The sequence below is a fragment of the Halichoeres trimaculatus genome, unplaced genomic scaffold (assembly GCF_033239565.1).
Source record: "Halichoeres trimaculatus isolate MK-OKI-2021-1 unplaced genomic scaffold, fHalTri1.1 fHalTri1_scaffold_6, whole genome shotgun sequence".
Classification (NCBI taxonomy): Eukaryota; Metazoa; Chordata; class Actinopteri; order Labriformes; family Labridae; genus Halichoeres; species Halichoeres trimaculatus.
The window spans coordinates 23,050,241-23,075,387 of record NW_027437184.1 but is presented as its reverse complement, the minus strand read 5'-3'; the positions used below and the strand labels follow the sequence as shown (position 1 = coordinate 23,075,387).

Sequence of the window (25,147 nt, the reverse complement as noted above, 5' to 3'; positions counted from 1 at the left end):
CTACAGTTTAGGGTTTTCACCGGCATACAGAAACTCTAACAGTGCAGGCGTGTGGATGTTGAGCTGCAAGCAGGACTTATGGCTTGGGATGCAGTGTTTTCCCCAACCATTATACAGAGGGGGCGGCCCATCCCCACTGGAAGTCGATTTAATATTTTTTCTATATAGCGCCTGATCACAGCAGAAGTGATTTGGAGTTTTCTCTCTCATGAATCAGGTCTATACCCTGTTTTTTTTTTTCATTTAACAGACTAAAAAGCCTCAGGATGTCATTTGTATTTTGTCGCATTCTTCCTCGCACTGTTTCACACACGGCGAAGTTCGGCTCCAACGTGTTCACAGACACTCAAACACATGCACACATTTACACACATAGACAGGCATACTCCTTATCGCAGACAGCACCTTCTCTGTGAAGATGCAACAATCGACCCCTCCCTGCCGCCGCCACTGCCTTCGACATCAATGCCCCCCCAAGGCTGTAAACTTAGGGAGAACACTGGGATGCTAGCTCTGTGACTCCATGTTGAGCTGTGTTGACTAAAATGTGCTCGGTTTTGACAGTTCTCTGACTTTAAGACCAGTCTGCTCATCAGAAATTGAATCCGGTTCAATCAACAATGAAATAAGTTGTTTTGTAATATCCCTGCTCTCTTCTTTGATCTTGCTCATGCTTTTTTTCTCACTTTTTTTCTGTCTTGACAAATTTCCCAAAATCTTGAAGTTTGAAGGTTAAAGGTCTTTGTCTGACGTATCAAAAAGCAAACACAAGATTATGAGAATCTGTGCTAAAACTAAAACTAGGTTAAATGAAGGAACATGTTGAGTTAGTGTGTCACTAAGGCACATTCCTCTAAAAGCTGAGCTGTTTGGACAGACCCTCAGTCAGAGATGACGCAGGGAGGAGACACACCTTGAGCACATTTTTCATTCCAATCCAACATGTTGGTATGCAACTAATAAACACACTGTCACTATAGCTCGGTCTGTTTGCTGCATTATTCCTGAAGAGGAACAAAAGAAATTTGACATTTTTCTCCACCAAACGAGGGAAATCTCTCCAGCATTCACAAAGATGTCCTTTCAGGCCTATCATCCACAGCAAGGAGGTCCTCATTAACAGCTGGATTCAGCTCATCACTGTCACCACCACAAAGACAACAGGGAGTCTTGTTAGCTCAGGGGATGGCACAGCAGGCCAGCTTCCCCCCAATCAAACCATCATTACTTAAAGTCCAGCGTTCTGTTGCAAGTGCTGCGCACAATTTTGGGTCACAACACTCAACCTCCCGCAGCCGTGAGTGTCAGTCGCCACAGCAGCATGAGTAAGTACATCTGACCCCTGACCTCTGCGCGGCAAACTCCAACTCGGTCAGCCAGATGTCTCAGTCAAACTGGTCCCTGAGGGATTTGCTGCACACACAAGTGATGGAATTAGGCTGCAGGTCTCTGAGTCCCTGTTGTAGTTACTGCTGCACAGATAACACATGGAGGAGAAGGTCTATAAAGGTAGAACAAGACCCTTAAGACCTTGTCGCTTATTGCTAAAGTAATTAGCCTTTATTAGCTTAGCTAGTACAGTTATTATGAAGATATTAAACCCATCAGTCCAGCAGAAACTGATAGGGATGACTTAGCTGGGAAATACTTCTCTTTGTGGGACTGAGGGACAACTTTTTTCTATCAGAGATTAACAGGATGAGCCACTCTTTCAATTCCACTTTTCCTTTTTTAGGCAGTGTTTACAGGCTGCCAAACAAAGCAGGTAAAATGGCGAGGAGAGACACAGCAACACTCTGGGGACGCATAATTTAGATCAGCGGGATGAAAGGGACAAAGCCATTTCGACACAAGCATATGCTTTTAATGGCCATCATTTAGATTATTATGTATCATCCAATTACCGCTGGCAGGTTTATTATGCAGATATTAAACTCTCAGCAAAGGGGAGTCACAGGTTTCTTTTAGTTCTGAGTACCATGAAGACACTTCACAGCTTCAAGAGCCTGATATTTACATGATGGACATTCTCATGCTGCAGAGAGGAACGTACGAGTATACATTAAAATAAAGCAGGGTGGGAGAAAAAAAACATGAAAATCATTTTAATTGCAATTCCTAAAGCATGGATCATTTTCAAGGGGAGTCTGGCAGCCTTCCCGGCTATAATGTCTAGAGATCCTTTTAATCTATGGTGGAATAAAGAGATATGGTAAACACTTAGCTTGGCAGGTCCTTTACTGTGTATATTTTATGGCATACGTCTCTTAATGTTCATATTTTGGCTAAAAATCTGCAGTAGAGGGCCAGATTGTCAGAATTTTGGTTCATGAGCCAAAGAAGAAAAAAAAGAATAGGCTCCCATTGTTCAGCAGTTGAGACCATTAAACAAATACCCTTTGTGTCTGGGCTTCCAGTGAGGTGTTAACTTCATATCATGGCTCCCTCAAGTGAATAAAGCAATAGTAAGGAGCAATAAAAAGTCACCATTAAGCCTTTAAGTCTTTATTAGCATTTTGAAACTTGAGATCTATAAATGATTTGTAAAGGAAAGGTGACTGCCTGCAGATTTCAAAGCAAAAGAACAAGCTCTCGTCATGTAAGAGGATCAGACACCTTTCTTTAAAACCACTCAACAGCAAAAAGTGTCTAATTCTGGCATGACTCTCCCTGGGTAGTCTTAAAACTCCCTGGATTGTGGTAACACAGTTTGTCAGTTTGGAAATCAAGAAAAAGGGAACTGGAAAATTGGTGTCATACACATTTTTGTGCCCCTGATGTTGGGTAGACGAGGCTTAGCATGTTTCCTTACAGGAGTCGCCACAGAAACTTAAGAAAAGAGCTGGTAAAAGGCTGTATTATGCCCACATGTTCTCACTGTACTGCCTCTGCTACAGACAAGAAGGCTGGAAAGGACATTCAGTGTGTTATGTTTAGTTTGGAATGTGTTACATAAATGAAACTTACAATAATATGTTAATTACAAGTCATGTTGTCACGCCCAAGAATAACAATAAACCCACATGTATGCTGAAGTGGGCAGTCATTTCAGCTCTAATAAGGACAAAAAACATCTGCCATGGTACAGTTAAAGAGAGGAAGTCCAGCACTAAATAAAGCCATCACTCAGTGTCAGACACTTATGGACAAAAAACAGCTCGGGTGCTAAAAACATATTGTCTTTTTTCTGTCTGTGGTCACTGCTAATGTTACTGACAGCTGTCTTTGTCTTACAGAGCGAGCACGGCTGGCGCCAGGAGGGATCTGAGGGGCTTTTAAATTTTATAAACATTGTCAGATTCTTAAGTGCCTTGGCCTGTAGCTCCAAGAGGACATATGTCAAGACTTTGTTAGATTATTGATGAATACTATAACAAACATCACTATTCTTCTTTCAGACTTAAGCTTTTGCCAAAGCCACAGAGCCTCCAAGTGGCACAAAACATGTCAGAGACAATAAATAGATAGTGTAGTCATTATTCTCTATTTGGTGTCCTGTTATCCCTGGTATTCAGCTTAATGTATTTAGGTAGGCTATAAATTCCTTCTCTGTAGCCTCTTAGACCTCTGAGAACCTTCCAGGCTCAGTAAGCTTGTGCCAAACCATACATGGAAAGTTTAAAAATGTAGATATCTCATTTAGCTTCAAGAAAAAAGTCCATTATTCAATGATTTCCATGAATCTGGTGCACTTTTTTAGTCCTGGTGAGCCAGTGGGTAAGTATGTGTCTTTCCTTCCAACAAAAACTGACCACTGCTGAGATACCACCTCACTTCAATAAGCAATATCAGTGATACACCACTTTTAATGGGTCAGTTCCTCATAGTGAACTATGATAAGTTGACAGAAATCCAGCAGCAGTTGTTAGTACACAACTTAAACAATCCAAATCCTCATTCTGTTGTTCCAAATCTCACCCAGTAAGCAAGATATGAAACACTGGTTTGTGTCTCAACACTTGATGTGGGCAGAATAACCCCTCTATCATGAAACTGTGAGTGCAGCAAGACGTGTTTTCCTTCCATTAAAAGTCACACAAGCTTACTGGTCTGACTGCAGCAAAGGCACAGTCACAACTGAAGCTCCTCTGATCCTCATTAACCTGCAGCTCATGTGATGGATGCACCACTGAAGACTGAGGATGCTGCTCACCTCTGGTGTCCTGTTGTGACTCCTAATATCCTCAAACTGATTTTATCCCATGCATACACAAACACACAATCCCATTCTCCTGGCTTTGTCTCTACTTCCCCCCTTGTTATATGTGTTATAGTGGTAAATGTATACCAGTGTGAGAGGAGAAGCTTGAGTAAGAGTTTTCAGGACGCTGAAGAATATGAAGTATAGATGGGTCACTTTCTGCAGTCACAGAGGATGACCGAAATATCCGCATGGTGCCGTGACAGAACAAACTTATACATCATCTCCTCCTGTCTTTACTCCCTTATTTTCAACATCCAATAGCTTTCATTTTGAAACTTCATGTAAGGAAATCTGCAGCAATAAGTAACTCATACCTGAACAAATGTGCAGAAATGCCAGTAGACAGTAAATCCCCGTCAAACAGGCAGGCATCATTCAAGAGCAGCTGTAAACGGTGACAATCCAGTTAGAATTCGCTTTTCCGAGGAGTCTATTTCATCTAAATCACAACTTCTGCTGCAGAACCGGGGATGGGGGTCCGGGTCCGGGTGGAGGAGAGTTCCTGAACTCCGCAGTAACACAGATTAGGACCAAAAAAAAAAAAAAACGTTCAGTACCGCTCCTCAGAAAGTGATTTTCTGTTTGAATCAAAGTTCAGATCAGTCGCAGACATCGTTGCGGGTAAACTCGAGAAGTAATCCACTCCACTGCACTTGGATTCTCTCCACTCCACTCTGACTCCTCACTTCCAAACGCTGATAACTTCGCGGAATTCATCGGTGATCAGATCCGTTAATAGTCCCACTTCAGGAGGAGCTTTCAGCGGCTGAGAGAAGAGCGAGAATCCACAGAGCAGAAGAGTCGAGTTGCTTTCACTTTAATGGTTTAAACGTGTAGTTTTAGCCCGGTTTGGTGGGACTGGCGCTGGTTGGATGAGGCGCCGCGCGTCTCTGCGCACACTGATGGTTTGGTTTTCCTCTCCAGTCAGAGGCTTTTTTTTCTGTTGTGCAGAGGAGATTCCTGCGAGTCAGGCACCATTTAACCGCATAAGGATCCATTCACTGCACGAGGCTCCTCTTGGCTTTGCATTTCTGAAGCCCCTTGTAAAAAAAGATCCAGTTGGCTGCTGGCTGATAAATGCTGGAAAAACATCAGAAGTACTGCAAAACTACGAAATATGAATGTTAAAGTATAAATACCAAACAAAAGCACATCCAGACTTATAACAAAAGGTTTTTGAATGTCAGAAGCCTACAGTAGACTGCATCCTCTCTGTTAAAGTCTGTGTTTTAAGTGTCCCTCATTTTTACAGAGGTTTAAAAAACACCTTTTATGAGCTGTGACCAAACCAGACATTAGTATTCTGAGATGTGTCTGCAGTTGGAAGTGAACATAATTTGACCTTAATGAATCATTAATATCCCCCTCTTTAAAGAGAGACGTGCACTTTGACTGTACCCTCATCAAAACCAATAGAGCCTGGTCCAGGTTTGTTTTTGATTGTCTGTAGGAAATGTGCAGTTTTCCCTCTAAGAAGGGAAGACGTGGTTTCATCGAGCTGCTCCCTGCAGCAGCAGCAGCAGTAGTCGCGTCGTGCTCCTTCCTTCTATGACAAAAATCGATAGGATTTTCACCCTCTGACCTCTCAACACACCACTGGGAAATTAAATGACATTTTAAGTGCATCAGAAACCTAATACCAAACATATTACATGCTGCAGTAATAATCACGTAGGCTGATTGGGTCGTTGTTGGATACAATACATTCTGAATGAAGACAATTCCATTAATATTTAATAGTTACAGTATATCTGTGAAGTGGGGGACTTCAGGAATGTCTTTTGTTTCTGACCGTGTCAGCGCGCCCTCTGCTGGCCGTGGGGCTGCAGCACACTGTGGTGTGACGGTATTTGTACAGCAAAGGGTTTGACTGCAGTTTTTCAACACAGTTGTATGCATAAGTAGTTGTTTCTTTCTGTCCTTTTTAAAAAGTCTCACAAGCAGGTGTGTCTCCAGCCTTTTTGGACTAAGGAGGTCTTGCCGAGAAACTGAGCCATTCACGGGCTGTAGGGAGTCAGTGTGCACACACACTTATAAATAAACATTATGTATTTCAGTTTATATATAATCACATCTTTTTGAAATACTGACTTTCAGGTATTGACCTCACAAAGCCAAGTTATTTAGTTATTTATTTTCCTTTCCCCCATGTCTCATGTCATTTGTTTCCTGTTATATTTTGTAACCCTAAGCGTGTCTCTTGTTCCAGATCTCTTTACACTGTCTCTCATGTGTTTTGTGATTGCCATGAGATGTCTCACCTGAGTCTTGTTCTGCATACTCCGAGTGTATAATTCCTGTTACCTCCCTCCTATGCCAGTTCATCTCACCAAAGTGTCAGGTTTCCAGCATTATGTTAGTTTTGTACAATCAGTTTCTTGTGTTTAGACTTGAGATGGTGCTATTCTCAAAATCTAGATGCTGTCTGCACTGCATACTGCATTTAGCTGGTAGCTGGTAAATACTGTTTAAGTAGTATCAATTTATGGTTTTAAAAAGTGAAAAGTAGTTTATATGGTCTTTAGTACATTTTCTTAATATGGAAAGTTACCTCTGAGCGAAGGCGTATCAGGGCTACTGAAATATATATATATATATATATATATATATATATATATATATATATATATATATATATATATATATATATATATATATATATATATATATATATTTAATCAATTTCAAGAAATATAACTTGAAATTTTGTAAAGTCTCAACTTAATTTAGTCTTACATTTATGAATTTATAAACCCCCATTGACTCACTTCACAGCCTTATCAAACTGGACTCAATGATAAGGAAATACAACTGATTTTAGCCCATCATCATGACACTAACCTCTCAAGACCCGGCATCCACATGTGTGTACAATACATTTCTTCCGCTAAGACCCATGATACTTCATTTTTTTAAACTTTGACTAATTAGCTATATTAAGGGACGCTGCCCATATCATCTTTTGGTGAAATCCCAACATTGACCCCCAAAGAACAATGTACATAAGTTCAATAACACTATTGGCAAACAACTAATAAAGAACTTATAACACAAATAATCAACGTTACCGTACAAAGACCAACTTTAGCTTTTTCACTTGTTAGGTCTTACTTATCCCAAATAGCAAGGTGAATAAAAAAAACACACCAGACAAAAGCTCAGGTCTTCAGAGGTTAATAGAAACATCTAGACTTTTAAAGGCATTGCAGTGTATTGATACTGTCCAGAAAAAAGCAGCACACAAGTCTAAGGGAGGTGATTGAGTTTATCCAACAAGAAGTTCACCGCAAATGGAATGACATGTGGTTACATCTTCAGGCTATTCAGATGGATAATGGGGAACAACAAGCTACAATATGTCAAATCATCAATTTAATTGATCCTTAAGGTGTGGCGATTCCAAGAGCACAATGCCCCAGACGCTGACGGTACAACAATAGAGGGCTAAATGCTTTAGATAAAAAATAAATAATTTCTTAAATCTGCAACTTAATAAAGTCAAAACTTGATTTTTTTTTCCCCTGAAAATTTCAAGTTTTCTTTCTGGAGAATTCTATTTTTTAACATTTCTTTCAGTGATCCTAATACACTGTCATACTTCTGAGATAGATATCAACTCTGTTACAACTAGAAATGGTAAGATTCAATAGCATGTCTTTCACATTTCCTGACTGTAAATATTGCAGCAGTATCTGTGCTTGTATCTCAATCTGCCAGCTGCAGCACAGCCCAACCTGAGACTTAATTTTAACCCAAGCTGCGTCTCTAACAAGGCAAACAGCCAAACAGGTTATAAGAGGGGCCTATGCCACTCCTGGCCACCCCTTGAGATGTGCCAGTGCTCCAGAGCACCACCAAAATAAACAGCCACACAGCATGAAACCACGAAAATATGCAAAGCAACAACCCTGCACAGTTCATATAACAAAATGCAAGCTGTTGAAATTCCCTCACACGCCAAAGCCAAAAATAGTAACACAAGGGAGGATAATTACATATTTATGGAATACTCGATCTAAGACTCTCTCATAAATCTCAATGAGACTGAACAAAGTTTACACACTCAGCCCTGCCTGACCTTTCACCTCAAATCCTTTAATTGCAGATTGTGGACCAGTGGTGAATGGAGTCGACTCCTAAAGCTTAGCAAAAAGAACAACTCATAAACAACCGCTGTGATATGATGAGTGCAGCACATTTCAGCCATATATTCTTTTGCTTCGCACATACCCTGCTCAGTATAGTTTTGTAGAAGCACAGAGAAGCACATTTATTTGCTGCTCTTAACTCTGTGCCATAATTATATGCACATATTTCAACTGTTTCTGTTTCCCAACAAGACAATCAAGTCTTTTCTGCCCATATTTTTGCATTTCCTCCCAGAAAAAAAATCCCCCTCTGTATGACTCTTGCAGCTCACTTGGCTGAGACTGAATGACAGCAGCACTGTACAGGACAATATGCTCCTGGTCATAAAATGCATAATTAGCCTATTAGGATGACAGGAATATACTAGCTGCCATCACAGTAGCGCTAAAGCATAAATAACAAGAGCAAAGAGGTTCAACAGTGAAGCTCTTCTTTATCGACATTGGGCCTCCACACAATAACAGGTGCAGTGCACACAGCTAAGAGCAGGGTTTGTAAATTCTTTCATGCATCTCATAATTGGGCACAATCCAAAGTGTCGCCAACACCAGTATTTCCAGGAACAGATGGTGAAAAAATGGACACAAAGACGTGCACGTCTGCATGGCAACACAGCACAGAAAAAAATGGCAAGGAATTCAAGGAAGCAGTGCCAAGCACAAAGACCTATTTTTTATTTATTTATTTATTTCAGTCCAGTGTAACTCTCCAGCTGAATCAGAGCCAGAGGAGAAAATATGTCCAAGAAAACACAAAGCCAGCTCCAAAAAATATTTACGATGAAATAAATAATTTGGAATCTCAACAGAGCAACAAACTTGGCCTCAGCCAGGCCTCAAATTGTGTTGTCCACAATAACACAGTAAGGTTGTTTTATTCCTACCTGCTACCAGGTGTAAAATGCTGATTTCTATGAGTCCACTAAGTGGATTTTGAATGTGACATATCATTTCCATCAGCTGTGCCGCTCAGCATATTATTTTCCCTCTTCTGGTTTTTATTTTCCGTGCAGATTCCCCCCTCGCCCTGCTGCCTATTATCCGTGACGCCTCTTTGGCTCTTTCATTTCCCTCCACTCGTCTTATATCTTTGCCTATTTGTCAGCACCTCGCACTGCGCATCACCGCAGCTGCTCAGGGTCAGATTTAGTGTTCAAGGAGAATGAGAGACAGCCTTCACATCCACCGTCCACAACAAGCTGATGCAATAGCTCTTTCTGCGCACTTCTGTAGTATTTTCTCTTCCAAATTGGCTCAGATGGATCTTAACACTGGTTTAGACTCAGACATCCTTTTAACTTCACAAAATCTTGCTGTCATCTTTTTTTTTCCTACTGGGCCACAAAGATTTTAAGCTTAAAAAGGCTTCTTATCTTGAGAGGGGAAACAGGCAGTCAAAAAATCCTTTTTTCAACCATTAACAGTGCACTGACCACATCAGATGGAAGACAGTAAGAGCTCCAATTTAGATTCCTTAAAAGGAAACACATCAGGACACTGTGCCTTAAAGATAAAAGGCAGAAGACAACTTTATTTTGGCATTAGCTTCTCCTTATTTGTGTGGACTTGAACTTTTCTTAAGCCGTCACAAAAAGCACAAGTTGTTTTTTCACAAATACAGAGGATATAGAGGAGGAATGGCTCCTTAAAGTTTAATTTGTTCTACATCCTTATCAAAGCCCTTTCAATAAGATGTCAAAGCAACAAGAAAGGGGATTGAACTGCACTAGCTTTAGACACACTGCTTGAGGTCTACAGCTGCTGAACCGGCATTAAGAGGCATTATAGTCTCTGTCAGCACAGGGAAACGTAGTCCCCTCCCTGGGAATTGGGTTCAACATTGAGTCTTCTAAAGGACAAATACTGAATCAGCACAACCTGAAGCCCTGGTTCTCTCACTCCTTTTTTTATTTCATTTTTTTATCAAGGATTATTTCAGGTGTTTTCTCAGGACAGAGATTCACATGATCAGTTGGAGGCAGCAGAAAAATAACTGGATGAGACAGATCAGCCATTGGGTAAATGACAACATAAACACAGGTCTTAACTATCTGTCTTTGGTCCCTGTATTAAACTACTATCTTGGATCATGATACATTAAAGTATTTGTCACATTAAGACCTTGATGGTGTATCTGAACTTAATGACTGCATTTACAATGTCTGATAAGTACAGAAAGAAAGCACAATGACATTGGAGAAAAACACAACTTTTTGTCATGTTTTCTTTTTTTTTTCTTCTGTTTTCATTTTAGTTTTGTTTTTATTTATTTTATAATTGTGTTTTCTTTTCAGTATTTTCCTTTCTCTCTCCTTTTTCATTTGTTGTTGTTTTCTCTTTTTCATCCTAATATTACTTTCATGATCTCTTTTTTTTGTTGTTGTTGTTTTTCTTATTTTCATCCAGTCATTTTCCTTTTTTGCACTTCAGGGCCACCATACATAGCTTCCTGATTGCATTAATCCTATTGAATAGCTGGATCTTACCTTTGTATCCCAAACTGTTGTCTAGCTCAGATGTGGGGTCAGATGCAGGTGTTTGTGTGATGATCTCATGGATCCCTCTGTGTTTATCTGCATCTGTTTGCAAAGACATTGAGAACACAGTTCAAGGGAGGAATTCTCGAAGCATCTGTGTGCAATATGGACGCCTCTTTTCTTAGCCCAAGTTTAATGATTAACAGGCCACTGTGTAAAGACATCTGACACATGGATGAAGGCTTTTAAAAGGACAAGCCAAGCCCTGTGAAGGAGCCTCTTGATTCTTTAACAGTCTGCTTATACAGCAGCCTCTCAAACTACTCTTAAAAAGGTTGTATGAGCATTAATCTTAAATTTAGTGTCAATGATTTAAAGTTTTTTTTAACAACAAAAGACATCTCACAAAATTAAACATGGAGAAAAAGATAATAGATCAGCTTCTTGCAGATATTTCATCTTAGAAAGATGAAATGCAGCTCACATCAGGTATTGTGAAGTGTTATAAATTACAGCATTTGCTGTAACAAAACTCAAACTAAATGTGCTGTTCTGAGCAAGTGACTCTTCAGCAAAGCACTTTATGAACTTTGTTTGACATGATACAGAAAATCAGTGATGTAAATCAGATTCAGGTGAAGTCCGGTTGAAGATAAAGATAGTTTTTTGATGCATGAACACATGAAGATCAATGGAGATTTCCCTTGCCATGTTTTATTAAGAAGTACACATCAGGAGAGCCAACATTATGAGATGCAATCAAACCTAATCACACAGTCACTGGAAGGTGAAGTGTTTAAATGCATTAATTTCTCAGTCACTAGAGGAGTAAGATCTTGTCTGTGTAAGCAGAAATTAAATCTAGAGCAGCACGCTTGCAGACTACAGATGGGAGTGTAGTCGAAGAAGTTGGTTAATATGATATATATCTATACTTATCAATCATAATATGATAATGATTGATAAGTATAGTGTGCGTGATGGATTTTTTTGTGTAGTAATAATCAAATGCTTACATCAGACAATTATATTGTTCTGGCTGATGACAAGAAGCCACTTAGCTGTCTAAATTAAACCACCAGAGGGCGCCATCACTGCATCATACCACAGTGATTTAACAGCAGTACCAATGTCCTGTATCACACTTTTTGTATATACTTATAACAACATAAGTGTTTATGCTTAAAAAAAAAATCCTTCATTCAAATTTAACTTCATTTTTTACCAGTCTGACTGACCAGAAGTCCAAAAAAGTTGTGTCACCTGTTTAAGATCTTATTAAGTCATTTAACCTCCTTCCAAGAACTAAGGCCTTGTTGTGTGTCCTTTAAAATAATTTACCATAGACATTTAACCTCTACAACCTTATACACAAAAGTCTTGAAACAAAACAGAGGGAAAACAAAAAACGCTGCAAATAACAAGCTGAAACAGTCAATAATAATAATAATAATAATAATAATAATAATAATAATGATGATAATAATAATAATAATAATAATAATAATGATAATAATAATAATAATAATGATAATGATAATAATAATAATAATAATAATAATAATAATAATAATAATAATAATAATAATAATAATAATAATAATAGGCAAAATGAGGACAAAAGTAAACAGAAAGTCAACATTTTCACCCCCAAAAAATAAATAAATAAAAAATAGATTCAAAAAATGGACCTTGAGTTGTCTTAAAGCTTTGAGCCACAAGAGGGCAGCATACTTGCACTCACAATGATTCATTCAGGGTTGGTAATTTTGTATTCACTGTCTCAGAACTGCTGCCATGTCACCAGTGAGGAAGAATTTCAAAATATCTTCTTTCACATCAAGGGAAATACTGATTCTGCACATCTCCTGGATGTTTGTAAAACCTCAGCAGACTTTCAGTTAGACTGTGGTGTGCAGCAGTTTTTAAAGACCTCTGGGATTCCAACCTCATATTTGAACGTTAGGTTACATTTCATTCGTCGTTTGAACACTGTCTCAGTTTAAAGGAGCAGTAAGTTCAAACCAAAACAAATCAAGCCAGACTTAAATTTAAGAATTAAAAGAAATAAGTGCGACAGAAGCTGTGTGTCAGGTCTTTCAGGTAGATGAGGAGAATCTTACCTGATGTTATCTCTATGGTGTGGCCCCGCTGCAGGTGGTTGAAACAGAGCAGGCTCATGAGGAGTAGAGTGAGGGGTGGGTGTGCAGTTAGCATGGCTCCTTCTTCAAGAAGGCCTTAACAAGCCTGAAACCAAGAGACAGGGGAGGCTTTATAACTGCCAGAGACATTATTTACACTTACATGTTAAAATGTCAACAAAACCAAACATGACCTGATGATTGCTTGTATTCTGAAACCAAAGTGTATTTTCTTTTAACTAGAGGCTTAAATATCTAATTTGGACAATGACCCAAAAAGCTTTGACACTTGATCAGGTGTCTACGTCTTTTGGAACCTGTGCCAAAATCCCTAGCAATTAACAAACTATTGCTCAAAATTTACTGCAATAAAAAAATATCTACTGCAAAAGAAGATAAAAGTTACGCTCTCCAGTCACTTCTGACAGATAAGCACATGAGAGCGAGTAAAAGTGCAGAGTGGGTAGAGGTCAGGATTGATGCAGTGGAGTCGATATAAAAAATCCTTTAGGCCAACAGAGAATCAGAATAGAAGCACTCATAGATTATAGCACACGCCCCTTAAACCCTCTGACCTTCCTTTCCAGGATTTCCTACCTGCATCTTTAGGCATTAAAAGAAGACAGGGTCTTATTTGCACCAACAGATCATTTCTAGGAAAGTCTTACATGAGCTTAACTCCATTTTTGATAAAGAAAAACTTCTTTTTTTTTGGCTGAATCTCTTAGGTGTGAGTTTTCTTCTGGGATGCATCTCCGCCAAACTTCCTCTTTTCACATAACAGAAAAATCAGACATTTCTATGGATCAAGCCCAGACCTCCTTCTGTTAAGGGTATGAAGACATTTTTATATAAGTCTTGCAGATGGAGCACTTGCCTTGAAGGAAAAGCACTCTTCCTTTACCACCTCCTTAATAGCACAGTATGCATAACATGAAGGGGCTGTTGTACTGTTGCTTTGCATTCCTTCTCAGTCAGGAATATGCATTATTCTCTCCAGGGTGTTTGCTGCTCTGCAGGGGCTGTGTTCCCCTTGATCCCTGTTTCTTATCCATACTTTGATATCTCTGTATAATGTCTCGTCACATCTGCACATCAGGCCGTTTTTGTGCATTAGTTTTACTCTTTCGATCTGCTGGAGCTTCTGTTTTCATTTGCTCGTAAAATCTCAATGAAAAAAAGCAAAAGCATGGTCAATCGTGAAACAAATTCCAAAGGAAATCGATTATCTCTAAAACGTTTTCTCGTCCAGTGTAATCACACAAACTACATGTCCACCATCTTTTCTGCTGGCAAGCGTTGTGTACAAGCATGTCCCTGTTCCTGTGTAAAATTCCACAACAAAGAATAGAGGAAGACAGATGGACTTTCCTCTGAAACCCACCCAGCACGTAGCCAAACTCTGAGTCTGTCTGCTTCAGTCTCATCCAATCCCTTCAAAAACAAGGAATGCAGATTACTACGGCTCCAGTGTTGCTTTCCCTATCATATTTCAGCACATGAGTAAGCTTATACGGTACATTTCTGACATTCTCTCTGTGCGCTTTGCGCAAACATGCATAAATGTATTTTGTGTTCAAGTTCACCATAAAAATTTCATGTGCTCATACATAATCCAAGTCAAACACAACAAGAATATTCTCACTTTTTACCTGCTGCACATCCTAACCTAACCTCTCTGAACAAATACACACACTCACTAAAGATAAAACACATCCCTGCTCTCAAGTGGGAATGGTGATGAGATGCAGTGACAGCGCCAGGCTAGAGAAATAGGAAGTCAGTTGTACTGATCAGCCATCTGTGGAACAAAAAGCTTTGCTACTCATCCGAGCTGTCTGATGGACGGCCAGATTCCTGGGACGCATTGGCACCCTGCGGCCACCGACTCCCTGCTCCACTTTAATTGTTCTGAGAAATGCAAAGCAACAGCCAATGCTGTGAATATGCCAGAAACTTGAGTAAAAAGTGAAAAAACTGTGCAGGCAGTGATGAGAAGGAGAGGATAATTATTGGTTTTGTGAATCAGATAAATCTAATGTCTAGAGAAATCCTGCTTGTTTGAGGAAATTAGAGCAAATATGTTTTTGTTTTTTGTACCGATGAAAATTATGAAATCTCTCACTGTGCACATTTAATATTTGTTTGTTGTAGTTTTTTTTTTTTTTCTCGTCAATCTTTTATGTAACTGAAGGCAAGTATTTTGGCCAACAAATAAAAGAGCTGAATAGCAGATTCATGATGATACTTTCAATTTAGCAGACCATGGGAAGAATGTCATTATAACAGAGTTGGTGTTTCCTTTCATTTCCCTCCCTTAAAAAATGCAAACTTAACAAAATTCTCATCTTGTTTTTCTTTTTTGTATAATGCAAGGTGGGTGCAATGGTATCCCATCTCATCTGTGGGGCGCTGTGGCTGTGACACTGCTCTGGGATGGTTATGTAGGTCAGTCGGTCAGTTGGTCAGCCGCCTCTTTGTGCTGAAATGACACTATCAGTTTACCAAGAGAAATCATGATGCACAAACAATGTTCAACCATGACTTTGACCCCATATATGCTCAGCAGTATAGGCAATGGATGGGTGGTGGATGCTCTGAATTTTTTCTCAGATCAAAACTCTTGAGCCCTGAATTAAAAGACTTGTAACTCGACTTCGACTCATGCACTAATGACTCAGACTTGAACTTGAGCATCAACTGCACAAAGGATTTGAAGATGGTAAAGGTGACTGATATGTTTTCATTTTTATTGATATTACCAGACAAAGTCTTCGTAACGTCACCCTTTACTTTCTGAAGCTGAGTTCTGAAGTCTGTAGTCGGTAACTGCAAAATTTAAAATGCCTCAAACTGACTCAACTAACTTACAAACTATCAATTGCAGGGGTAGACCAGGAATTGGGAGGCACTGAGCTGCCTCACCATCAGCTACAATGTCATGTCTCATAAGCTACAGCCCCAGTTGTGTGAGAGCTGTAACTTATATTGCTTCAAAACTAATGACTGATTAGAAATAATCAACATAATTAGCTCATTAGACCAAAACAGTTTTCTTAAAAAAAAAAAAAAAAAAAAAAACATGTTTATTTCTGTTATAATAATGTGCTTTTTGAATGGGTATGTTGATGGTCATTAGAGCCAGCCTCAAGTGGACATTTGAGGAACGGCAGTTTCTCATTTTTCAGTGGCGTCATTTCTCAAGACCAGAGGTTGCAAGTTGTGTGAAGCCTGCAAGGATGGGTACAGATACCAGAAATGTTTAAGATTTTACAGCTAGCATGGGGGGATGGACACAGCCTTACATTGTAGAAGACGTCTGCTCGGGATGTAACTAGAAAGTTGAGTGAGGTGCTACAGTTTGCCAACCAGATTGTTGATAGCATTGCTATGTTGCTAACAACTGAAGTGGCTCAAGCATTACTTCAGTGTTTTTGGTTGGATAAAATGCTGATCGGTCACGAGTGGGCTGCAAGTAGGTTTGAGTGTGTACTGCTGCTGCTCAGTTTACATCAACTGATTCTTTGGTGACCTGAAAAAAATAACACAACTGAGGACTTGGGACTTGACTCAGTGTTGCTGTGAAGTTGCCAAACCTCAAATCTGAGTTCCACCATGAGCATGACATTGATGCTTTGACTAAGACAAGGAGAAACAACTAAAACTAGGAAGTTATATTCAGACATAGACATGAACTTCTTGGTTTTAGTGATACAGTTATCCCACCCTGCTCCCGTCACAGTCCATGTTTCTAACCTTATGTTATTTAGTATCAAAAAGCTGTTAAAAACGTTTTCTTAGAAACTTCCATTTTTTTCCTTTTGTCAGTTTCCTTGATTTTTTAAAGCTAATTAAGCCTCAGAATACTGACTAATGATGCATGACTGGGTTGTGTTTTTTTTTTTTTTAATTTTCCTCCAACAACAAATAAGAACAGATGTGTTAGTTTCCCATTCTTACTATTAAAGTCACTGGGATAAATATCAAAATGTAAAACTTTGGCAAAAAAGAATCTCATTTTGCAACTTATCATTTCCCTCCTTCAAAAACTTTTGACTAATCTACATTCATATACATGCGTCAAGATGGGAAAAATGCTCTTTTAGGGTTTTTATGTTTGAAACATACATCTGGGACACAAGTATTCAGTGGTGTAGTTTCAATGGTGTTAAAAGTAGAAAATCCGTAATGTTACCCAGGCTTAGAATGGTTGTTAATTGTTTGTGTTTGAGCCTTCTGGCAGGCTTTGGTCCATTTATCATCTGAAATTACCTCCTGAAAATCCTCACTCCAGCTTTGTTGTTTGTCTTCTGAAGAATCAGGGTACTTACAAACTAACATTATAGATAGCAGCACATATCCACCACTATGAACATGCTTCAGTGGAACATCTTCCTGAAAGTGGATACTTCATATGAACTCAAAGATGTGCTTTGCAGGAATATCCTATTTTTCTTCTAGTAGCTTTTATAGTTAGCGACATTAGCCTACATAGTGCCTGTTTGCTCATGTGTTCACCTCCGTAGAAATGCATATTTGTATTTGTGACCCCATAATATAAACTTCAAAACGATATCGTCGTGTAGTAAAATAACTCAGGTGGTGATTCTCTGTGTGGTAAATATAAGCCACAAAAGCCAGAAACAATAATATAACATTGTACTATAATATTCAATATTAACTCCATTCATATTGAAATTTGCTGACACAAATGATTACATGTGGATATATTACCAACATAATGAGCATGGAATATTGCATTTTGCAGAGTGCTGAATATTAAATGTGGGTGGCTATAGCAACATTGCTTTGTTTGGCTTTATCTAACACATCTTAAGGGGCATACAGAGTGGGGGATGACAGAACATGGGTGGGGAAGGGAAAGTATATTAAATCCGGGATGCAAGACAAAAAAAAAAAAATCTTGGTGAGACATGACTTGAGCAATAAAAGCACATAAACGTTTATGGGATATGCTGCCGAAACCAATGGAAATGCGTTACACTTAAAACTAGGACATCAAAAACCTGATGTGACGAGACTGGGAGAGCTGTAAATCTCAGGAAATTCATTAAGACAAAGCCAGAGGTGCAATATATGAGGATAAGAAGTATACACAACAATTTCATGCCTAGTTTTGGTATAGTCTGGGTGTCATAAGAGGGGCAATTGTGTGTTAGAGACACAAATGTTAAAATCATGGAATTTATAGGTAGCAGTCATTCTTATGAATACACAAATATGCATGCTTTAGGACAGTCAATGCATCCAAAGTTGTCTAACTGAAATATCTTCAAGAGTCATCTGCACAGGCTCTGAGCTAATAGGGGGAGTCTGCAGATCAAAGGAGACAGGAGTGCTGATTTCCCCTTCCTCTTTCTGTCTACTGGGGAATAATCACAGCTTACCATCTAACATATTGTCAATAAGACAGAACAGGAGCCTCCCTTATATCACAGCAGACAGATCACATACTGTAGAGAGCACCGGAGCGTGAACGAAATCAGCTCCCAGCATCCCCCATTCCATCTTTTCCCCCCTCTAAGTTCAATTCCCTGCACTCATAGAGACAGATACAAGCAATGCAATATGTTATACCAGGTACGTGCTGTCAAAAGATGCAGGGAGATAGTTAAATTCAACGGACATATTTACTTTAGAGTGGACGCAAGCTGCAGGGAAAACAAGATGTTTTCAATGCACCTATAGCATCTGCAAAAAAAAAAGCTCCTTTATTTCATTTAGCAGCACTTTGCTCACTGGATTTGTTCATGGTTGTGTTTAAAGACAAACATATCAAACCTCTCTGCACACTGTAGAAGTAGATTTGGTGGTTAATCAGCGGCTCTATACTACAACACCACAGGGATCCTGAAGGAGAGCAGGGGGCACAAGCAGGAAGTGTGATTCACCGACTGTTTTCCCACCAGAGTCTAAATCAAGGCAGCAGTGGGAGGTATATGGAAAAGAGAGCTTTTACTATCCACAGACAGACTCATTCATTTGATGTACTCAAACACACAAACCACCTGCATATATCACTGTCAATCAAATAACATATTCATTTCTACTTGAACGTTGCACAAGGCTCACTGTCTCCTCATGTTAGATTTGAGAGCTCTTATCAACATCTGGCGGTTATCGCTGACATATGGCCGCGTCTTTTGGGGAAATGGTCGTGGAGACAAATGCGGGCTTTCATCACTGCCTCTATAATGCATTATGGGAGCTATCAGAGCAAGACAAAGGATATTAAAAGTATGAGAGGCAACGTCTGGGGCTCTGTCAGGGCTCATGGTGACAAGTCATAGCCGGCTGAGTAGGCATTATGGGGTAGAGGAAGTAGCCTGAGGAGTGACGGATGATCCAGTGGACTATGGCCACAAGGGGAAGTGACCTTTGACCCCAGAGGATGAATGACCAAGATAGCTTATGGTTGTGTCTGAAATGATTCACTCAGTTGCTTCTCTCTGCTCACAATAAAGGAGGTTCAGAGCCGAGGATTTTATGGTGAGCTATTTTGAAATAATAAAAAAGGATTACATGGTCGTTATCTTTTTATACTGTTAATTTCAGGGCTGTGTATGCAGGGTTGAAGACCACTGACTGTACACTACTTTATTAATTGTGGTATACTTTGACTCCACAACAATGGGTGTCTCTTAACTATTCTTATAGTGGGATGAACGAGGAGAAGTGAGAAATATTCAAAACAGGCTTTGTTAGGGTCAAAACCCAACCTAATTGAACCTGGCTACAAATTAAAGCTCCTATAAGTATTTTTAACCTGGTTATGATACAGACTGGAACTATCAGTGGTGCCTCTTTGTGACCTACAAAAGAAAGAAGACCACCAGGGAAAAGATCGACAAGTTCTGTTGAGTAATTTTCAAAGTCTGTAGCCATCATAATGATTGGTTGGTGTTGGTGTCACAGACGAGTAAAAAAAAATACTATACAAGACATAATTATTGTGAATGAATCACATGACTATTAAAAAAGGACTTGTTATGTTGGAAAGTATGACCTACACATGTAAAATTGACAGAAACAGAGTTCCTCATAGAGGCTTCAATGTTCTGACTGTAAACAAGAAGGAAAAGCATCTTTTGTCCACAGTTAATGAGGACATGTCCCACTGTTAAGGTTAGACCCAATAACCTGAGGGGGAAATTGAACTTTTTCTCTCATCCGTTGAAATATGTGAGTCACAGATAGACCAAAAAGCACGGACATTTACTAACAGGCATTTTAAAAGGATTTAAGAGTGAGTGGGCTGCATTTTCATAGACCCACCAAACAGGCCAGTACCATGTGTAAGGGCTTCTACCTGGCTACACCAGCTAAGTGAAGAAGCATCTCTCCAGCCATCAGCCCAATTTTCTTTCTTGGTGATGGGGATGTCAGTTTGGGGCTGCAGCAGCTCAGTTTCTGAGCTGCTGCAGCCCCAAACTGACATCACCTACAGGCTAGTGGAAACTGTTTCTTAGCCAGGGGACAATAAGTTAGCATCTTTGTATCTCAAATGTGACTTTATTTGGACAAGAAGTAGATGCACATTACCAGGCTGTTGCCCTGGTTAGTTTGCATTCAGTCCCAGGTAGTCACTTCCTGAGGGATACCCTGTATTACTGTCAATTTAAATTTAAAGAGGGGTTATTACGCTTCCCAATATTTTAAACATGAGTAGACAGTAACAATGCTGGATGTTTATACTAAATATGAGCAAATTTTCAGACTGTTACATGTTTATATGTTGTAGAAATCTTTGAATCTGTCTGTAAATGCTCAAAATGGTTTGTTCTAAACACATCACAAAGTCTTTATGGCATCCCTAAAGGGCGGGCCCCAAACACAGTAGTCTGCCCATACTGCTGTCCCCAAAAATATATCAGACAGAGGGTGAAATGTTTTTTTTTTCTAAAACACCAGTGTGAGTTCCAGTTGCAAATTGTAAAGCTCCTACTAGTGTACCAGAAGGATTTAATAAATCCTGAAAGGAGCACCATACCCCTCTTTAAACTGAATCATGTTTTAAAGAATGAAATGTTAAAAGCAGACAAGATCATAAACTTGCTTTAAAATGTCTCCTGAACGCATTAATCCACCCAGAAGTCATTCCCTAACCTGTATCTATGCAACCAGTCAATATTTGCAAGGAATGCAGTTTGAAAGTATTCCTGCATTGGCTTCACTTTTGAAAGAAAGATGCCTTGTTCACTTTTTACTCACAGTCTATGATTTGGTTTGGCGTACCATCTGTATAAATATTTGAGCAGAACTCTGGTGTTGGGTGTTAGGAGGAAAGAAGAAAATATTGATGACCACACAGCAAGGCGCCGTGACTGCAGCAAACCTTTGTTTCATTCCTCCTTGAGAAACACCTCAGGCCTGCTTGAAGGCATTTACAGATTAAGGGATTTAATAGTGGATGAATCCAGTGACTCCACTCAACTTGGCAATGGATTTTTCAGTCGATGCTCTTCTGTAGAATGCTTATCACACTGTACCTCCTCTCTGTGTGCAGATATCTCCCCTTTATGTGGGAAGGCGAGTGAGTTAAGAGAAATTTATTTGTGAGGAGAGGTCTTTTTGAGCTGATGGTGCACCCAAACAAAATAAATCCAACAGATTTAGTGATCCATTAAGATATGAGTTTGTTTGAATGTAATTTTAGGAGCTGTTACACATCCATCGCTTAATCCCCTTTGGGGTTTGAATCCCTCAAAGGATTTCCAGATTTAGGAGCTGGAAAAAGCAGAAACAGAGACCCTGGAGAGATAAAAGGCTGAGGACTTTGTGTTAAATGCAACTGTGAGTTTTTACCCATGCATGAAAATGAAAATGTCAAAAAAAAAAAAAAACATGCAGTTTATATAGACTGATTAGAAGTATGGCTCTTTAAGATGTTTTCAAAAACAAATATCTACATTTTTATCTTCATTAAGTAAGACAAGTAAAAAAGAAAAAAATCAAGCAGGCAAACTTAAACTTCTCACCTGTCAAAATTTAAAGAGGCACCTAAAACAAGATGAGTACTCTGCAGCTTTTGCTTGTATGGGGGGCATGTAGCTATCAGAATACAAATAACAATCACTGCAAATTTGTATTAGCCACAAATAACTTTCAGTACCCCAGCACGTGGACAGCATCTGCTCCTGTGTGAATCAATGAGCAGGGAGAAGATTCAATTCCCCGACAATTCAGCTTTGCCAACAGCATGCACACTCACAATAGTAAAATTTCACGAGCATCAAACTGTGCTTCACTAATACAGAAGAGTTCAACTTTAAAACTTACCCCTCCTGGTTATTCCTTCAGCTTTATTGCTCCATTTTCTTTTGTAAAGACAAATCTTTGCCAGCGGATGTTCATGATGCATCCAAGCACCCAACAGTGAAGGCAAAGACAGAAAGAAAAAGACACCAACCTGTAAAAAAAAGGGAGGAAAAATCAAAAGAAGGTGCCGATGCTGAAGGAAAAGCCTAAATAATCCATCTGTGATCCAGGAGACGCTATCAGATGGGGTGCATACAAATCACAAACCTACCTCTGCAGCAACCTAGGTCCAATATCCTCAGGGTCCTAAGGCTGCACTCAGACAATTCTCTCTCACAGATTAAGCCTCACACACTCAAGGACACTGGAAAATGTTGAATTTTAACAATAAAATTAGCATATTCATTTCATTTTCTCAGAATATTGAACAAGAACGTGTTTTTATATTATTTTTCTGAGTGTCTTGAATGTAGCAGCACTGTTTCTAAATTACTAACACTACCAATATTTCACAGATATTTTCAATTTATTCAAACAAATTGTGTTGCAAAATTAGTTTAATTTCCCCTGGTTTGACGCAATTTCATTGCACATCTGCAGTATAGTTTTAGAGGATTTATTATTAGGCAGCTCTGCAACATGCAGCAGTGGACAGACAACCACAGTATGTGTTTTTGTTTCAACATGGGCACACATCCCTGAATTGTTGTTCACAATCTGCAGAAAAGCATCCCACAGAGTCCACGTTCACCTGCAGCAAAAACCATCCTGCCTCTGTCTCTGTCATCTAGTGAAATCGAAATGGTTTTTGCCCATTTATTTTTTGCTCTATTCAGGTATACAGTGGGGGTGCTAAAACCTTAGCATGCATGGGCCACAAGGCAGAAAAAATACCCAATACATCATAGAGATAGCAACACAAACACACTTACACACCGGGAGATATATTTGATTTTTGAGTCTACCTGAATCCAATGTCTTTGTGCCCTTTTTGTGCTATCTACTGCTACAGTGTCCTGTTTAGCTTCCATTTATGCCCAAACAAATAAAATGTTTTCAACAATAATTGATTTTTTTTATTCCATTGTCTACAATGAGTGATGGTTGCATCTTCTTCTGTGTAATGAAGTGTGTAACAAAAGGAGAATTGATCCGCAACATGGCTCAGCAGCTACTTATTCAATTCAATCTAGCAAGTGTCAGTGTGATAGGCTCAGTGGATTAAACAAATCAGGCAAACACACAAGTGCTTCATGTAGAAATTTGTGTTGTATTCAAAAAAGCACCCAGCATAGTTCTGCATTGTTGATACTTCAGGGAGAATCATGGTCAAATGTTTCTTTCTAATTCAGATAAAAAATTTTAAAAAAAGAGACCTGCACAGCATACATTAAAGCTAAATGTATAGTGAGGTTATTTTATGATGCAGCCTTTTGGCTCCTTTAACTATAGTCTCGTAGATTTATCAGAAGAGACAATGGTGGCCAGAGTTGTAGAGTCTGAGGGGCATCAGGGCGTCTGACCCAATACAATTTTCTTTTCACCTGCACTCTTATCAGCACTGCCTTTATCTTGATCCTTCATCTAACTCGGCGGCACGCTTTTGAATTAACCTCAAGTCAATATCATGGTCATCTATCATGCTGACAGCAGCAGACTTGTGAGTGTGACATTGGAAAGATCATCATCTCAAGAGGGAACTCGTGAGGAAACTCTTGCTTTGCTCTGGCAAGAGCGTTTCTTTTCTGTCCATAAAGTTTCTGTCAGTCAGCTCTGACTAACGCCTGGGGTGAGAATCATGACAACTTTTATTTTATACTTAGCTTATGTGTCACCAGAGTCAAAAATCGAGGTGGGGCATGAGTAGTTGATTAAGATTCAGCAAGGAAAAGTCAAAACAGACTTACGCTGTATTCATCCATAAAAAACACAAGTGAAAACCACAAGGCCATGGCAAAGGCTGATATCAAACTGACACAGACTGGAGGAAATACAGGGGCAATATACACACACTGGGTAATGAGCAACAAGGCACAGGTGAGACAACATGGCACAGGTGTGGACAATTAAGGCAGGCCGTCACAATATGAGGGGAAAAAAACAGGAAGACAAACTAGAATTGCAAACACAGAGAATATACTACAAAATAAAACTAGAAACACTGAAAAACAACTCAAGAACAGAACCACAGGTATACACACAGGGCGACATGAGACACGAGAGTATTGACAAATGCTCAGGAAAAGATAACTCAACAACTCTGGGAAACTTGATAGCAAGACAGACAACACGACATGAAAGACATTAAAACATAAGGTAAATCTACAAAATACAACAAGAAATCAAAGCAAGATACAACCACAAGAAAATACAGAGCTAGAGAAAGTATCCCATGATGTTGTGTTTATTGAGCTCTATGTTTTATGTGCTCCTCAGGTGAGGTGCAGAATATATCTTTTGTGGCTGCCACAGTTTGGGCTCTGGGTTTTGCATGTGGGGTTGTTGATTGACAGTTGGTGCTCACATTTAACATTAATGATAGTGTCAACTATTTCTTTTTAAATACTTTTTTTTTCTATCTTATTAACACAAAGATTACAACAAATAGTACTAGTGCTATTTTGTTTTATTGCACCACATCTCATCACCATATTGAAGAGTATCTGATCTCATTCAGTCGCATCAAAATTGTATCGTATCATCATCATATTGAACTGTACCCTGTCATAAACTAATCTGTCCTATCCTATTGTATCATAACCAAATATGTTGTATTGTATTATGCAACTTGAACACTAAAATGTTTAATATCACAAATAAAGGTGTCAGTCTGTATCAAACCATATCCCATTCTAAGACTTACTATGCTATGCTACTATACTATCATATCATCCCTCC

General features: G+C 39.2%; 1 protein-coding gene across 5 annotated transcripts in view; it reads right to left on the bottom strand.

The window, feature by feature from the left end:
* The window catches only part of LOC141791353 (roundabout homolog 1-like), a 126,719-nt gene extending 102,498 nt beyond the window's left edge, over positions 1–24,221 (bottom strand). For 2 of the 5 annotated variants that reach the window (XM_074671731.1, XM_074671733.1), the window contains exons 1-4: positions 24,157–24,221; positions 22,271–22,400; positions 12,953–13,076; positions 10,839–10,931 (exon numbers count right to left, since the gene is read on the bottom strand). In XM_074671731.1, coding sequence (XP_074527832.1) covers positions 10,839–10,931; positions 12,953–13,046 — 187 coding nt within the window. In that variant the 5' untranslated portion in view covers positions 13,047–13,076; positions 22,271–22,400; positions 24,157–24,221. Of the gene's footprint in view, positions 1–4,518; positions 5,137–10,838; positions 10,932–12,952; positions 13,077–22,270; positions 22,401–22,520; positions 22,608–24,156 lie in introns of those variants that run through there. The other 3 variants (XM_074671732.1, XM_074671734.1, XM_074671736.1) reach the window with 3 other exon arrangements.
* Positions 24,222–25,147: the final 926 nt, after the last annotated feature.